General features: G+C 43.7%; 1 protein-coding gene across 2 annotated transcripts; it reads right to left on the bottom strand.

The window, feature by feature from the left end:
- Window positions 1-412: 412 nt before the first annotated feature.
- Window positions 413-13,942, bottom strand: Abhd4 (abhydrolase domain containing 4, N-acyl phospholipase B). Of its 2 annotated transcripts, none has more exons than XM_046465295.2 (7): window positions 13,834-13,942; window positions 10,186-10,274; window positions 7,697-8,069; window positions 7,382-7,536; window positions 5,564-5,675; window positions 3,018-3,204; window positions 413-1,882 (listed from the first exon to the last, which is right to left on the bottom strand). In XM_046465295.2, exons 1-7 carry the CDS (start codon window positions 13,893-13,895, stop codon window positions 1,793-1,795), a joined length of 1,068 nt encoding a protein of 355 aa, XP_046321251.1. In that variant the 5' UTR covers window positions 13,896-13,942; the 3' UTR covers window positions 413-1,792. The 2 variants fall into 2 exon arrangements, with proteins under 2 accessions (XP_046321251.1, XP_046321252.1); XM_046465296.2 differs by lacking the exon at window positions 13,834-13,942 and adding an exon at window positions 13,722-13,824.
- Between the last annotated feature and the right edge of the window lie 3,644 nt (window positions 13,943-17,586).

The raw sequence follows: 17,586 nt of genomic DNA, 5'->3' as shown, positions 1-17,586 counted from the left end.
CAGTAAGACTCCCCTACAAAAGGAATATACGAGCTAAGATCTGGAGGATGAGTAGGAGTTAGAACAGGCTGCAGGGAGCAGTACATGTGCAGACCCACTGAACTTTAGAGAGAAGGTGTCTAATGGGAAGCAGGGAGCCTCCAGTTCTGCTTAATTCTCCTCCTGTGAACTGGGGCTGAATCCATCCACACTCTGGTTGACTCCTCTTCTATCACAAGTGGGTTTGAGATGGTCTGTGTTGGCCTGGACTCTGGGCCAGGTCCAGAGGGCAAACACAGCACTAAACAGGACAGGGAGTGGCGTGTAAGTAGACCAGGGATTCCTTCTCCGACTTGGACACCACATGGACAATTGTGAAGTCAATACCACCTAGTACTCTCATTGCAGCAATATTAAGTATCATCACCACCAGTAGTTTTTACTTATTTCTTTATTAATATAGAAAAGGAGCCCAAGGCAGCTGGACCAGTAGTACACAGCACCAGGAGTTAATACTATTCTGGTGAAAGGGTTGGCTTTACAAAAGTGAAGGAGCAGACAGGAGCTGCCCTGCTTCTGGGGCCAGGCCCAGCCTACTGCCCAGACCTCAGAGCAGCACATGGAATGAGCCCCTGGGGGAGAGCTGACAGGTTCTTTGCTGGATGAGCGGGAGACCATGGGGACAGATGGTAGGGATAGAGGGTCAGGCAGTAAGAACCATCCTGTGGATGATGAGGGCAGGGGCCTGCTGGCTTGAGGCTCCCCAGTGGATCATGAGCAGGGGCTCTTAGTGGTCCTCAGTTCTGGGGGCAGGTAGAAAATGCTGTGAAAAGTGGTGGGCATGGCGAATCCAGACGTGGCCCTGGGGTGAAGGGTTTTCCTCCCTCTCTCCACCAGGAGCCACCTTTGCTCTATACTACACATGGGGCTTCACGCCCAAGGCACAAAGGGAGACTCAGAAGTCTCCCATAGGGAGAAGATGGGGCAAGGAAGGAAGTACTTGAGTGTCCTTAGTTTAGGCAGCCAGGACAGGCACAGGGCAGGACAGCAGCATGTCTGCATAATGGGGCTAGAATATGGGATAAGGATAGGCTTGAAGTCAGTCGGTGACCAGCCCCTTGGTGTCTGCCATGAATCTGCAGTATGCAGTGTGTGTCAGTAGACCTGCATTCTAGTCTTCACTCTGCCAGAACTATTATCACTCAGGGCCGTGTCACCATGTCCTGCCCTGGTCTCTTTCCTCATCTGCCATTGAGGGCTTTGTATATGACTTCTGAGGTCATGGAAGTGAACAAAGCTTCAGGACCTGCTCTTGGTGGTGAAGTGGGACCCGATCCCAACCAGAACCTGGATGGAGTTGGCATGGGATAGGAGTGAGGAGGTGATGGAGAGGGAAGATGTTCTTGCATGGAACCTACCCCCATAAACACTCCAGAGCTAGGAAAGGCTGTTGGGAGACCTCCTCTGCTCAGAGGAATGAAAGGCCACATAGAGAGGCAACATGGATTGGTGCAATTCCTTTACAACTTTCATCTGGGTGACACTTGGCATGGAGAGACTGGAGTGGCACTGGGCAACCCTTCATATTCTTCCCCAGGGCGGGGGAGCTCAAGGCCTCTTGTGACTTCTGCCTCCAGCCCTCAGCATGGGATCAGAAGTGCTCTTTTTCACGGTGGTCCTATCTTGGGGACAGCCTAAGACTCTGCCTGGCTGGCACATGTTAGTTGGTGAGGAAAGAACAGAGGGGTGACTAAGCAGACAGGGAGGTGAGAACAACTCTCTGGCTTTCTCCTCTTCCTCTAGCAAGAGCAGCTCAATCCACTGAGTCACAGATCTCTTCCACTACAGCATTAAAGATGTGCGGCTGGTCAGCATAGACATGGTGCGATGCACCCTCAATCTCCTGTGGAGAAAAGACCCATCAGGGTTGAAATGGCCCTTTATTCCCAATACTGGAAAGCTGCTCCACCATTTCTTCTCTCCTTAAACTTGCTTTTCATCCACCAGCTCTTATCAGAAATGTGTTATGGTTTGTCTCCCAAAAGCTCCTATACTGGCTAATGCAGGTGGTGAAATGATTGGATTATGAGGGCCATAATGCTTTCAATGGATTAATCCATCTGATGGAGTGATAATTTGAATGATTACTGGGTGGTCACTAAAAGCAGGTGGGGGCATGCCTAGAGAAAACGGGTCACTGGGGGCATGTCATGAGGATTATATATTTTGTCCCTGGCTCCTCTAGCTCTGCTTCTTAGCTATCATGAGCTGAGCTGTTTTCCTCCACCACATCCTCTGCCATGATGTTCTGCCTCACCAGGGGCCTGGAGCAATAGAGTCAGCTGATTATGGACTGAATCTCTGAAACTGTGAGCCCAAAATAACTTTTCCTCCTCTAAGTTGTTCTTGTCAGGTATCTTGGTCATTAGCAATGCAAACTAACTAACTCCTAATGCTCTTTCTTCCTGGATCTTGGTACATTCCTTTGGGAACCAATGACTCTTCATATCCTGTTCTACTTCTTCTTTGGCCATTCACTGTATCTTTCCTTCCATGTGAGTTCCATCACTATTCTGCTCCAAAACCCAGGAAACCAGGGCTCATGGGTGGTACCCAGCCTAGAAACATGCTCCTTGGCAAATGAGGGGAGGGAATAAGAAAAAAGGAGAAGGCAGAAGTGTAGCAGCAAGTCTTCATGATGATCTCTACTATTCATGACACTGGTTTGGGGCAGGAATTATTTGGTGAGGGGTGCTGGAGTGGCAATGTGTGTATGCCTGGCTACTGGACAAGAACCTGCCTTTTAGCTAATTGGGCTCTCCAGAAGTGGGAAGTCTCTAATTTTGATATTACCAAGACAGTCAAACATTTCAAATCTAATGCCCTAGCTCAACCTGTTCATTCCCCTTTTCGCCCTACTCTGATCATCCTTCTCTACCCAAGGCAGAGTTGTTTGACGGAGAGTCAATTAACATGTGCTATCATTCAAGTCACAGCATTTCCACCTTGGCTCCCCCTCCTTGGGTAGACTAACATACCATGTCTCGGACATAGGAATCTGGCCGCTGCATCTTCACTTTTTTTCCTGTGCTAGTATCTATCCAGGTGTTGGCCCCATAGATCATGGTGATGGGTACATCTTTTCGAATTAAATGAATTCGCTCCAACATGGGGCGCCGGGCCCAGCCAAAGGACTCCATCATGGCTTTGAATGCTGTTTCACCACTGACAGAAACAAACCAGGGTAAGACAATGAATATAATAAATCCTGCAGCAGACAATGTCAACTTCTTGGTCCCTTCAGAGGCTGGGTCAGAATCTTAGTGCTGTATTTGTATTTCCCTCAAAACCCAGCACTGGGCTTATTAAATACTGGTAAGATTAGGAGATGATGGAATCATCACACAATGGAAAACCCTATGGCACAGAGAACCATCCAAGAGTGAAATGGACTGCTTTCATTCAACAAATATTTATGTGTCATGCCCTGGGCTGGTGAGGGAACATATGAATGATAGATGAGGTGTCTGCCCTCCTGAAGCTCACATTTTGGGAAGTTGAGTGTTAAATAGCTAATCATACGATTAAGCATTTAGCTTAAAATCTCTTGGGGATTATGAAAGGGTAGTAGAGAGCTGTGAAAGCACAGACTAGGAACTTAGCTTGTTGGGTGGAGGGTAGGGGAACCAATTGAGGTGAACTCTGAAAAGTGAGGACTATAGCAATAAAGAGGGCTTCCTGAGAAGACTCTGGGATTAAAAACCAGTCTTAGGAAGACAAGGGGAATTATGATTTCTGCTAAAGAGAAGCAACAAATGCCAACCCAATCTATTTTACTCTCTGGTCATTTCCTGGATAGAAGTAACTGAGGCCATATCATGAGGTATCTGCAAATCTAGCATAAACTCCAGCTTTCAGGGGTCTGAGCCATCTTTAAGGCTCTGCCTGTTTATTATGGTTATACCTCTGGTCTCCTTTGCACCCCCAGGATGAATTCTGCCAAGGCCACAGGAACCTGAGAACTTTTCCTTAATATGTCACAGCAAAGTAGATAAATCATGGAATTTGGAGTCAGACAGACATGAATTCAAATTCTGGCTATTTCCTTAGCAAGGCATGTAAACAGGATACACCTTAATTTTCTCATTTACAAATTTTCTCATGATTAAGAGAATGAAAATAAATACAAAACCCCTAAGTTTAAGTGAAGTGAAGTAAGTATCCCCTCAAACATCTTTCTCTTGGCCAGATGTCATGTTTTCCAAGGGACTGATCAAAGTCATCAGGAACTTATCAGTTACAACTCAAAAAAACTCAGGGAATTATAAAATTGAGCAATGGCAGTTGGGGGTAAGGGAGATGATTATCATGTTGTCATCTTTGCTTCCTCTAGGTCATGAATCAGTTGCAAGATTATTCTGTGACTTGGACTGGGTGGCTACTGTACAGAACTAGGTCCACGGTAGGGAAAATTCTGAGGGAAGGACAGGAATAGGCCTATGGGACTGGTGCTGAGTATGTGGGGGCTGAGATGAGCTAAGAGCAGGAAGACAGAGGTGTCTGATGTGACTGAGGAGGGTTTTCGTTGCACTGCTTTACTGGGCCCTTCCATTAGCTGAACTCATGTGCAATGTTGGCAGGACAGCTCCCACACTACCCCAAAGTTCTCTGAGGCTAATGCTGATAGTATTGCTGGAAGGCAGAGCCCCACCTTCTTCACAGCTTTGGGCTCAAGGCAGGTAACTTGGAAAAGCCTAGTAGGGCAGTAAGTGACCTTAGCTCCCGAGATGCCTCCCAGCAACTTGGGGAGAGGACTCCACAAAGGTGGTGCCACCAAAGTGGCCTTTTGCTATCTGCCACTCACAGGACATCTATTATAGGAGAAGATTGCCTCCTTGGCTTGGCCCTGGCTGTCAATGTTGCAAAGACTACAGGCTGGCAAGAAATGGGACCTGTTGTGTCAGTGAGTTGCCAGGGATAGACTTTCTCAAGGTTCCAGGGACACCTTCAAACCTCCAGAAGAGTGGGAATTTGTGTCCCAATGATTTTATTTCAAAATGCACATAATTAATTCAAACACATACCCTTTCACTCAACAATTCTATTTGTAGGAATGTATTCTATAGATGTATTATATGTGTATATAAAAGAATATGTGCCAGGAGGTTCTCTGAAGCAATGTTTGGTGACATCTTAAATTGAAAATAATGAGGAAATTTAGGAACTTCAGGCTTTCTTTTACTTTGCTTTTTAAAAAATTACTATGTTTGTATCACTTTTTCAATTAAAAAAAAAAGTCTTTAAAAATGTTTCCTAGACTCTTGCCCATCAGGCCAACTGCCTATCTCTAGGGAAGAGGGAAGACCTTTCTCTAGAGATGGACAAAATGTTTAATTAATCTATTATCTTCTACATCCCTTTGTGCCCATCCCTGGAGAACCCTTTGGAAATGATCAAGCCTGCTACTACAAGTGTGTGTTCCCCTGAGCCAGTGCTTTGTAGAAGAAATAAAGCACAGCACTATATAGCGGAAATTTTTTCTTTAAACCATCCACCCCAAGTGGGCCCCGACAGCCGCCCTCACCTGGGATTCTGTGCATTGCAGTGGTAGATATACTCTGATATAGTATCATCTTCAAAGAAGTCTGCAAATTTACGCTTGAAGTCTGGCCGGAATCGCTGTACCAGGCCAGGCCCTAGGAGGGGATAGAAAAACATGAGTGGCCAGTTTGGGCAGTACAGGGGATAAGACTCCTGCCTGTGTATGTTTAAACAACTTTAACCAAATATTATTTCTCTGAAGGGTTTATTTGCTTTATGCATTTAATATTATAGTGGCAAAAAGAGTATAGAAGTCTGCTGGAAAACTCCAGATGACTTCAAATGATAGTTAGTTGGTCACCTAAGAATTTAAAGATAGTCTAACATCACTGAGAAACCAGGTTATTTTCAGCTCAATGAAGTCCCAAGGTCTTTTCCTAAAAGGACCATAAACTCCACAAGAGTCTATGGTGGAGATGTTTTTCTTATAGTCTGAGCCATGTTTTCTTTCTCCCTGGGACCCATATGGCCTTTTAACCTTCTGAAGGGAGTAGATGAAACGGGACCACCTCCCAAGAGTCCTCTCATTTTCAAGCCTGAAATAATATGTGGAGAGGTGTCCTTAACGATCTGGCTCAGGACACTGTGTTAGAACAATCTGTTCCTTTCACCTTGCTTGATGGTACACATCCAACCAGTAGAGCACCCAAAGAGACTGTAAAAACTGAGCCTAAGGGTCAATTTCTCATCTTTCTTTCTTTTTTTCTGTTTGCAAGAAGTAGCTGGGGAGGTGCAGTGTAGATATCTATGGGCCCTGCCCCTCTGCTGACTCAGTCTTCCATGGTTGCCAGCCAAACACCCCAATAGCTCCGATACACTGCACAAACCTGCCAGACCCAAGGCCAGAAAGGGGGATGGTGGTTAGAGCAGGGCTTCTCCTTGTAGAGAATCTGGTGGAGTCCACAGTGCTGGGAACACTAAGGTCAGCCCTCTGCCCACATACTCTCCTTTGGCATCTGTGTCTCTTGCTAGCCTTCTTTTCTTCTAGGACTCTTGAACTCCTACCTCCTACTCAAATGCTAATGACCTCCTTTATTTGGAACCATTCTGTTTTTCTTGTAGGGACCACAGAGATAACTTTTATTTAGCCATTAGATTTAACTCACAGTAATTGACTATTGAACATTACTATGTATATATATATGCCATTAGAATAAAAAAAGAGTCACTAATCTTTTCTACAAAGGAAATCTGCCTTTTACTTCATCAGAATAATAAATTTCCCAAAGTGAAGGGTGTGGACAATGAAAATATGAAGAGTAGAGCTACTAGTACTATACCATGGCTCCCTACTCTACCTCCTTCCTTCCTTTAACCCAAAGAATCACTTAGTACTCAGCAACCCAGAGAAGATGAAGATGTAGTGTTTTCTTGAAGCAGGGCATGGCTTAGAGGGGTGTGCTTGCCATTGTGAGTTAACCTTCAGGCTCAGGCTCTGACCCTCCCTGCTACAGGTGCTAGGTGAGCCCCTGGGATGGGATCCAGTGGTGGTTACTACACCTGAATCACAGATAGCTTGGTCCTACAAACTCATACATGTAGCAGAGAAAGAGTCACTTCCCAGGCTCTTTCTTTCCCTGAGGGTCTGCCAAGGTATGAGGTAGCTGTTCTGCTCTATCTATTCTCTACACAGCAAAACTTTAAGGGAAAAAATAACCCTCTGAAACACCCAAGAGATCTGGTCCAGATCCCACTTTTTATGAATAGGTGGAGATGGTGGGGAAACCAGATACAGCAGGGCTTGGTTGAATGAGACAGCCTTGCTTTAAGAAGAGGGTTTCTTTATCAGCAGGATACTCACCCCAGGGCCCAGCTACTCGAAGAACAGCCAGGGGATTGGAACGCCCCAGGACAGAAGCCACAGCCTTGACCCAGGTGGGAGGTGCACGGATCTCACTGGGGTCAGTTGGCCGGAGGGGAAAGCCCCAAGGGTCCACCAGGATAAGGTGTTTAACTCTGTATTAAAGGAAGAAAAAGGAGAACATGCTATAGTCACTTGGCACCATAGCCCTTAAATCACCCAGGAAGAACAGGACTTTTGGAAATTAATGCTTTAAAGTTCCTACAAGGTAAAGAGTCAAGTCATGAGGAAGAGAAGTAGCTGCCTGCTTGTTACCTTTCAGGGTACTTGATAGAGTAAGAGGTGGCCAGGAATCCTCCCAAACTGTGCCCTAGGAGGATCATGCTGGGGATCCCCATGGTCTCCCTCCATGTCTCTATTGAGGTCACAAACTCATCCTCGGCCCCCTCCGGATCTCTTGGGAATGTTGGCCTTGAGCTTCGCCCAAAGCCAAGCAGATCAAAGGTGTGCAGTGTGCGGCGGGCACTCAGTGAATCCATGTTGAGGATCCAGAGGCCCACGCCGCCCCCAAAGCCATGCACCATCACCAGGGGGGTGCGGTCCTTTTGCTCAGGGCTCACAGTCACCGTCCAGATCTTGTTCTGGTTTGGGAGAGACACATATCGGGCCAGGAACTTGTTCTGGAGACCTGAGGAGGGGAGAATCCCAGGAGAAATCAACAAGACTGTTTTCTGACAGAAAAGTCATTTTGCATGGACTCCTCTTCAGATTTCTCTTGACAGTCCCAAACTCTTCCCAACCTCCCTCAGTTCTTCTCTTGTACAACCCTCTGACAACTGATCAACTCTCTTCTTGACCAAACTTTAGGCAAGCTCCTCTTGACCTTGGCACCTACCCTGTCTTCAGCCTGCCTACTACTTCATAAAAGGTGAGGTTAACAAAAATTCCCTCACCTTTTATAGTTGATCAAGTTCCTCATCTCATACCTTTGACCATCCTTCAGCATAAAGTCAATTTGATAAGGACTCCCCTGTCCTTGATATTTCCTCTTAGTAATTTTCCATCCTCTGAACCCTTCACCCTGTTCCTCAGTTATAAATGCCCCTGTCCTTGCAGTATTTGGAATAGTCTTGAATAGTCTTCTATTAGATTCAGTAAGTATCAGAGTAATTCTTTCTTTTGTACCACATGCCCCAAAGAATTAAAGTCCAAGCACAATTTGTATACCATTTGCTTGTGAGTAGTAAGAGGAGCCATATTATTCCTTGATGTTATGTTCCCAGCTTGCTTTGGGCCCAGGGTGGTAGTGACACCACTGACACCATGCAGCTCTTGCATCCATCACTTTTTTAAAAATTTATTTATTTTTAATTAGGTATATATGACATCAGAATGCATTTTGATTCATTGTACACAATTGCAGCACAATTTCACATTTCTATGGTTGTACATGATGTAGCATTACACCATATGTGCATATGTACCTAGAGTAATGATGTTCATCTCATTCCACCATCTTTCCTGCCCCCATGCACCCTCCCCTCCACCCAAAGTGCCTCCATTTTTACATATCTCCCCCATCCTCATTATGGATCAGCATCCACTTATCAGAGAGAACATTCAGCCTTTGTTTTTTGGGGATTGGCTTACTTCCCTTAGCATAATATTCTCCAATTCCTTCCATTTACCTACAAATGCCATAATTTTATTCTCTTTTAATGCTGAGTAATATTCCATTGTGCATATATACCACAGTTTCTTTATCCATTCATCTATTGAAGGGCATCTAGGTTGCTTCCACAGTTTAGCTATTGTGAGTTGAATTGCTATGAACATTGATGTGGCTGCGTTTATATAGTATGCTGGTTTTAAATTCTTTGGGTATAGACCAAGGAGTGAGATAGCTGGGTCAAATGGTGGTTCCATTCCAAGTTTCCTAAGGAATCTTCATACTGCTTTCCAGATTGGTTGTACCAGCATCTATCACTCTTGAACCTGGGACTTGGCAGCCAGGTGGAGGGAATTTTGGGAGTGTGTTGAGCCTTGGGCTTAGACACCAAGGTAGGTAGTTTTTGCTCTGTTGTCATGCAACAGAGTTGTCTGGGTGATATAGCCTGGATCTTTCCATTTTGTTGGGCAGAGTTGTAGATAAGGTGGCTGGGGGCAGTAGGGCAGGGTGGGGACTATCATGGGCTAGGCAGATTGAAGACAGGAGAGAAGCCAAGGTCAAGTCATAGCCCAAAGATCTTGTTTGAGCCATTAGCTACTGCTGTTTATGGGATGCCTTGCCTCAACATAATGTCTAGGAGAGCTGGTCTGTGAGAGTTTCAAACTGTGGTAAGTAGATAGGTGGTAGACCACAGCTGGGTAGAACACCACAGCTGGGCAGAACACAGGAAACAACGTTAGAGAATGTAGGATTGCTGGTCCTCAGAAAGGAAAATGGTAAGTTAATAAGAGCTTATGTGTTAAGAGAAAAAGAGAAGGAGGAAGAGAGGAATGGGGATAAGGAAGGAGGGATGGAGAGAAGTGTGCATGTGTGTTGTGTGTGTTGACACATTAGGGATTAAGGTGAAGTTGTAGGATGTGACAGGAGCTGGATGGCTATGGAGAAGCCGAGGAACCACTACCATAGAATATAGAGTTCTCTGTGTGAATCTTCCCTCAGATCATTGCCATATTTTCCTCTACCCCATATACTGTTAATCAGAACTCAGTGGGCTCAGTGTACCCAGCTCTGGACAGATCCTGCATCTTTCTTGGACCTTCTAAGGGAGGGAGGACAAGCTGCACCTTCTACTTACACTGGAGGATCTTGGCTTCCACATTCTTCAGCTGAGACATAGAAGTGGGACGCCAAGTAGGCAGCCAGCTACTCAGCCAGCCTTGAGGCCTAGAACAAGGAGACACAGATATGTTTACTGGCAACATTGGAAAGGAAATACTGAAGCTCTCAGCCTTGCTGATAGAAGAGTTATCAGAGCACAGGGTGTTACTCAGGCTCAGGAGACCTGCCCACTATAGCAGTCAGCAATGCTCTACTGCCTGATAGACTGTTACTCTTCCCTGGGAAATGTCTGTTACCAACAACATGCCCATTGTTTCAACAGATACCATAAACTTGACAAAGCTCTTTGTCATTTATTATCTCATTTGTTTCAACTCCCCTTTGTTACTGGTTATCATAATTTATGTTCAAGGATATTAAAAGGGGAGAGAAAGCAATTTTTAACTAATATTTCAATTATCCTTTTCTAGTCTTAGGACTAGCTGTTCCTTTAGGGTTAGAAAGACAATTCCCATGCCACCTGCCCTCCTGGCCCTGTTTCAGGCTCCTACAAGTGTGAAGCATGTGCCTATGCCCAGTTGAGCTCTCAGGTAACCCAGTCAGCCCAGAACATGGAGATTGGGCAGGCACAAGGCAGTAGAACTGGGTTCAAGCCCCACTATGTTTCATACACAGAACACAGGTTAATTTTGGTCTTATTTTCCAAGACCAAAGTAAAATGAGTAGTAAAATGAGTTGCCTATGACCTCAACACACAGAATACAATAAAACATAAGAAAACCCATCCTGCTTTCTCCTCCATACTCAGTGACTTTAAGTCATTGTAGAGCAGAGGTTAAAATCACCAGTTTTGGAATTAATAAACAAATGAGCAACTCCTGGATATGAATCACAGTACTAACATTGATGAGCAGACAGGTGTTATTCAGTAAACCTGTCTAGATATGTAAGGAACCTCATCAGGTGCCCACCACAAATTAGATACTCAACGAATGACAGTTTTTGCTTTTCCTTTCTATCCTACATGATATTTCTTTTTTTCTTTAACTCTGCCTAAGTAAAGGGGGTTACAAGACAGATGGCTTCAGGAAGGGCCTGTGAACATCAGTATAATTAATGCAGGGGTATTCTGAGGGGAGGCTATAACCACAGCCCCCTTGGCACATGGTGGGTATCCTCATGGTCATTTGAAGCCCAGAACTTTCAATTAGGATATTTCCTTAGAAGTAGAGTTTAGCCTCTTTATTTTACAGGTGAGAAAACTAATGTCCAGGGAGGCCATATAGCATATTAGAGAGACCCTGTCTCAAAAAAAAAAAAAAAAAAAGAACCCAGATCTCAAATCCAGGTTCTTCACTACCTCCTCCCTGGACCTTCTGGTCTCAGTTTTCAAGGCCATTCATGAACAAGCACAATATATAACCACATCTTCATGTGTGTGTTTTCTGAAGGGAGGTGTGATCTAAAACCAGATGGCCAGAGTTATAATTCCACCACTATCACTTAACAATGTAACTTCAGCCATATTAGTTTTCTGTATCAGTTTTCTCATCTTTAAAAGGGAGATAACAGTACCTACCTCATAGGATTATAGTAGGTATTAAATGAGTCAGTCCATCTAAAGCACATAAAATAATGCCTAGCACAAGATAAAACTCTCAACAAACCTTCTTTCCTTTCAGTTAAACCACAGGCTGTCTACATTCTTACTGTTTTGCAAGTTACAACTATCAAGAATGTTGGAGGTGGGGCTGGGGTTGTGGCTCAGCGGTAGAGCACTCGCCTAGCATGCCCAGGGCCCTGGGTTCGATCCTCAGCACCACATAAAACTAAATGTTTGGAATAAATGTATTGTGTTCAACTGCAACTAAAAAAAAATAAATATTTTTTTATTCTTTTTTTTTTTTTTAATATTTATTTATTTATTTATTTTTAAGTTTTCGGCAGGCACAACATCTTTGTTTGTATGTGGTGCTGAGGATCGAACCCGGGCCGCACGCATGCCAGGCGAGCGCGCTACCGCTTGAGCCACATCCCCAGCCCAGAAATAAATATTTAAAAAAAAAAAAAAAAAGAATGTTGGAGGTCTGAAAGAAAAACTTATGTTGCAGGTGAAGTGGTACATCAATGGTTTTAGCCATACAAGAATTCTCAACCATCTAATCCTAGAGAGAGAATCCTTTTAATATTCTGCCAAAATTTCCTGATTGATTGAAGCCTGGGGACCAAGTCAACAAAATTTTGCCAGTTTCAAAAGCCAATCTTTCTCTCCATGTCATCAAAAGGCGGTCACAAGTCAGATCATAACATGTGGACCCCACATTGCCCTATAATTGTCCAAAGCAGAGCTCAGAGAGATGCTGTCCCATAGAACAGCACCACAGGCTGCTCAGCAGATATTCCTTGGGAAGAGCTTTATTTTGCCTTTTTTCCTTTACCAAAAATTTTACAGGTAAACTCCAGGAATTGGTGCCTGGCACACTGTATCTGTTCAATGCTATTTGGAAGGTAAAGGCTAAGGCAAGGAGCAGAGAAGCCACTTAGCATCAACTTAACTTGGCCAGGGTGGTCTCTTTCATCCTGAAGCAGGTAAAGCAGAAGAAGTTCTGTGTTGGGAGAGAATCCTGTTCTAGACCTCTGTGATCTTGGTCAAGTCTCCAATTTCTAAGGGCACCAAGTTCTTTATTCGTAACATGGAGCTGAACATCTTACATCTCTTTCAGCTCTAATATTCTGTTTCCCTAAATCATTATAAGTTTCCTCTTGGAAAAGTAGTCTTTGATAGCAATACCCTCTAGGGAGGTTCCTTCAAGACCAGGAAGCTATTTATTATTGTGATACATTTAATTAGTTTTTCAGGCTATCAGTTTTGCAGGTCTGAAAGAGTGAATTCTGAGTCCAAGGCCCTGTTCCTGTGAAACCAAGTCTTGGTTTGGAGCTGAGTCATTCTCCAAGCAACTTTTTCTTGCTTCCATCAGACTGCGAACTGCTAGTCACACCACCTACAGGTGGCATCCTAAACCTGATGCCCTTGAAACAGTTAAAAAAAAAAAAAAAAAGCACCAAATCTAATTCTGAAACCACTGTATTAAGGACGTCGTTATGATGATTAAAAGCACTGTCAACAGAACTGTAAGCAACAACGTGTCTTGGTGGGCGAGAACTAATGTAACTCTCAGACCCATTACTTCACATCAATCCCGCGCAGGGGAGACCTCAGCGTTCTTCCCACGCCTTCTTGTCGGGCTAAAAGGCTCTTTTCACACCCACAACTATAGTCCTGAAGCAAGTCGGGACAAGCATCCTCAGCCGCTACCCCCGCACCCGCGTCCCCAAAGCTTGCTTTCGGGGAATCTCGTGCAATAATTACCACTATGTCTAACCCCTCTGTAGAGGAAAATGAGGGGCAATCGTGAAGACTAATTGGAAAATTCAAAATCACTGAGCTGCTGCAGCAAGCTCATCTACCATCGCTCCCTAGGCTCTGCCCGCCTCTTCTGGGCAAAAGCAAAGCAAGCAAACGCACCCCTCCAGCCCTCCCTGGAAGCCAACCTGAAAAAGGAAAGGCGGGAAGGTGTCTAAAATTGTTCCTCAGCCACAGACAGTCCCAGGATCATGGCCCAAAGAGAAAGAGAGAAAGAGAAAAGAGACAGGATTAACTCACTGCTGCTCCAGATCATCAGCCATAGTAAACAAGCCCTGCCGGGTCGAGCTGAGCCAGCCCATCCCTCTGCCTGACGCCAGCACCAGCTGACCCAGAAAAGTATCGGATAACAAAGGGGGCGTGGCCGGTGCGCCCGGCGCCAGAGGCGGGGCCAACGCGGTCCTGGTGGCCCCGGCGGTCTGCAGGCAGCGGCAGCTGACAGGTGAACTTCGCCACTGCGGGTTGAGCTGGTGGAGCACATGGTGTTGTTTCCTATTACTGGCAGAGATGACTCTGGGTGAGGCGAGGTGTCTCAAAATAGGACAGTATCCTGGCCACACATTTGGGGGACGGGAGATGGGTAGTGCTAAAACTCAAAGTCCCTCACAGAAGCTCCATCAGCCCTCCCTTCTCTCATCAACTACAAAGTCCCAAGTTTTCAGTTCTGCGAATATGCCCACGTAATCGACAGGAGTATATTAAAATAGGTTGGAAATAGAGCTTATGATATTATAATTAGCTTATAATTTTATGCTACATATTATATTAAAGTTTTTATAAGTGTTCCACATCTGGGATGATGGGACAAATTTTTTAAAATGACAGAACCACCTCTGCATTCTGGAACACATGCTTTGGGCTTCCTTTTATGGCTCCCTTCCCCAGATGTCTTCTCTTGATGTTCCTTCTAATGGGAAGCTTAAAATATTTGTGGAAACATCAATGGTTGATCCTACAAAGAGCCTAAGAGCTTGTACCCCAAGTAGAGTGTCAGATTTAGAAAGTTATTTTTAAAAACGGGGAGGTGACTCCTAGATAAATTTGAATTTCAGTTTTTATTTTCTTTTGTGATGAAAGTGCTGGGGGTTGAACCTAGGACTTCCCACATGCTAGGGAAGTCCTCTACCACCGAACTACATCCCCAGCCCCCAAATGAATAATTTTTAAGAATAAGCATGTCCCATACAATATTTGGACATAACTGTGCATCCTTACTAGGCCTTAACCTAGATGATGTCTGACAAAACAGACATTCCTCTGCTCAGGGGATGAGTCTGTAGCTCAACTCTGGTCTCCATCAGTTTGGAGATCTCAAACTCCAGAGGAGAGGAGTGCTTTGAGTATGTTGTTTATGTACCAGGGTGGGAGACATGGGAGGTGTGGTGACTGGCTTACCCTAGAGATCCTGAGTGTACTTTAAGCTGGCTCAGTAGAGGAACCAAATCTTGAAGCAGGCTGCAGAATTCACTTGAATTGGTAAACAGGGCTTGAAGTCCTTGGAGCTGCCAGATTTCAGATCATCCCCTTGGTTAGGATGAAACCAGACTGGAGTGGTAGTGGAGCATTGGTGGGAGAATGCTGGTGTAGAGGGATTTTCCAAGGCAATTTTCTTTTAAGTTTTCCTGCAGGACTTGAGAGATTCCAAGATTTCTTCTTTCTCATAAGTGTTAAACTGATCATTTATAAATATTTAAATATATTTAATATATATTGCAGGAACGGGGGGGGGGGGGGAGGTCTAGTGAGGAGGCAGAGGCATATAAACAATTACTTATAAAACAATGTGCCAAGTGCCAAGGACTTTGGAAGCTGTAATTAATTGGGCCATGTAGGAAATTCTGACACAGGATAGCAAAATGTTCCACTTTTCTAAGAATCTATAAGATGTAAGATTTTTTTAAAGTACAGATGATTGGGCAAAACTGGTATTAAAACTCTCTAGACCCTACCTCAGGAGGTAGTGCAGAAAAGCATTTGTATTTTGTTTCCATGTATGCCAAATCAGCTTTTCTTGGAAGCAGGAAATTTGAATGTATGGAAGATGCCTTTTGTAATTAATGTTATTAGATCCCTTAAGGTATCTCCAGAGCTGGGATAACTCAGGATTAGGCTGGATCTGCTAAAATAGTACAAAGTGGAAAGGACTCTCAGTGCCTATTCTAGAAAAGCTTCTCAGGAGAAAATGTAAGGTAACTTTTTTCTTCTTGCCTTCCAGACAAGACATATCAAATACAAATGTGAAACAATAATTTTTATTCTAACTCCAACATGTGTGACTTTATATGATTAAAGTATTAATATGGCCAGACATGGTGGTACACACCTGTCATCCCAGTGACTCAGGAAACTGAGGAGGAGAATCCAAAGTTCAAGGCCAGCCCCAGAAATTTAGCAAGGCCCTCAAGCAACTTGGTGAGACTCTGACTCAAAATAAAAAATAAAAAAGGTCTGAGTATGTAGCTTAGTGGTAAAGCACCCCTGGATTCAATTCTAAGTGCCAAAATAAAATCAATCAATCAATAAAGACAGATGGAAATAAAAATAATAAAAATTAAAATGGACTGGGTATGAAGCTCAGTGGTAAAGTGCCTCTGGGTTCAATTCCCAGTACCAAAATAGTAATAATAACATACTAATGTGATTGTTTGGGGGGGAATGCTGGGGATTGAACTCATGGCTTTGTGCATACAAGGCAAGCATTCTACCAACTGAGCTATAACCCCAACCCATTAATGTGGCCTTTATGAATGGAAATTAATTTGACAAATTCTCTTTTTTGTTTCTTTTATGTTTGGAATATAAACATTCCAAAAGAAGGTGGAGCCGATAAACTAATAGCTCTGACCTTGCAGGAACAGATGATTTTTTGTTTGCAAATGGGCGTCACTTCCTTTTGAATGAACTATGAACAAGGTGTGATTCTTAGACTAAATGTAGATACTCAGTGTAACAGTTCTAAAGTTACCGTGTCCAAAGACAGCCACATGTGGCTACTAAATTTTAAATTAATAAAAATAAAAATTTCCTTAGTCACATTAGCCATGTTTCAGGTGCTCAAAAGCCACGTGTGTCTAGTTGCTGCTATATTGAACAACCCAAGGACAGAAAATTCTACTGGACAGTGCAGTGTTGCTTGGGCACTGATGATTTCAGCTCCCCATTGCAGGGAGTACAATAACTATTATTAACCAAGGGTTAATAATGCCCTTGTAAAGGAAAATATGGTAGACTCTCTTCTGGGTACTAGGGAGGGAACAAGATTGAGGCTATTATGGGACTCTCAAAGAGCTGGGAGGGTGGGAAATCAGACAAAAGAGCCTGCAAGTTTTTCCACTCCCTCAGAGACTGGAAGCCTGAAGGAATATGGTTCATTGAAGATATCTGCTGCTTGACTAGGACTTGGATCAGAAACCTGATACTTTAGAAATTTGACTTTGTGCTGTCTGCAATTTTATTCCCCTTAAAAAAATTTCCTTTTGAACATAATAACTTGTTTTATCTGTTCTATTAGAAAAAAAGGAAAAGAGGGGTTTTCATCAAATAGGGCCATAGTTTAAAAAAATGGACTGTTAACAAGAAATCACAGTAGAAAGAAGCAACAGGAACTCTTAAAGCAAAAGAGAAAATACAAAAAAATAAGAATTGGAAAAGAGACTCTTATACAGAGATTTTTTTTTTAAATAACCCTTTTCTACTCAAATTTTGAAGGATTTGTGTTTCTTTTAGTAAAGAATGTACTTTCTCATTGTAGTGTGACAGGATGTAGAACCATGAACTTTGCCCATAGGGGAGCCTTTTTGCCTCTCTACTCTCCCATTGTTTTATGATGTTAATTGTTTCTGTAATAAAACCTCTAAGGTCTACTCTGACTTATGCTTCAGCTTATAAATATGATTTGGCCTTTTAGAATTGTCTGGGTTGCAGTCCTTCTAGTGCCATCTTGTGTGTGCCTAGAATACTGGGACTTTGGAGTGTGGCCAACTTTTAATTATT

The sequence above is a fragment of the Marmota monax genome, unplaced genomic scaffold (genome assembly GCF_021218885.2).
Source record: "Marmota monax isolate L192 unplaced genomic scaffold, Marmota_monax_Labrador192_F-V1.1 WCK01_AAM20220418_F8-fsc00079, whole genome shotgun sequence".
Taxonomy (NCBI): Eukaryota; Metazoa; Chordata; class Mammalia; order Rodentia; family Sciuridae; genus Marmota; species Marmota monax.
This window is presented reverse-complemented; position numbering and strand designations above follow the sequence as displayed.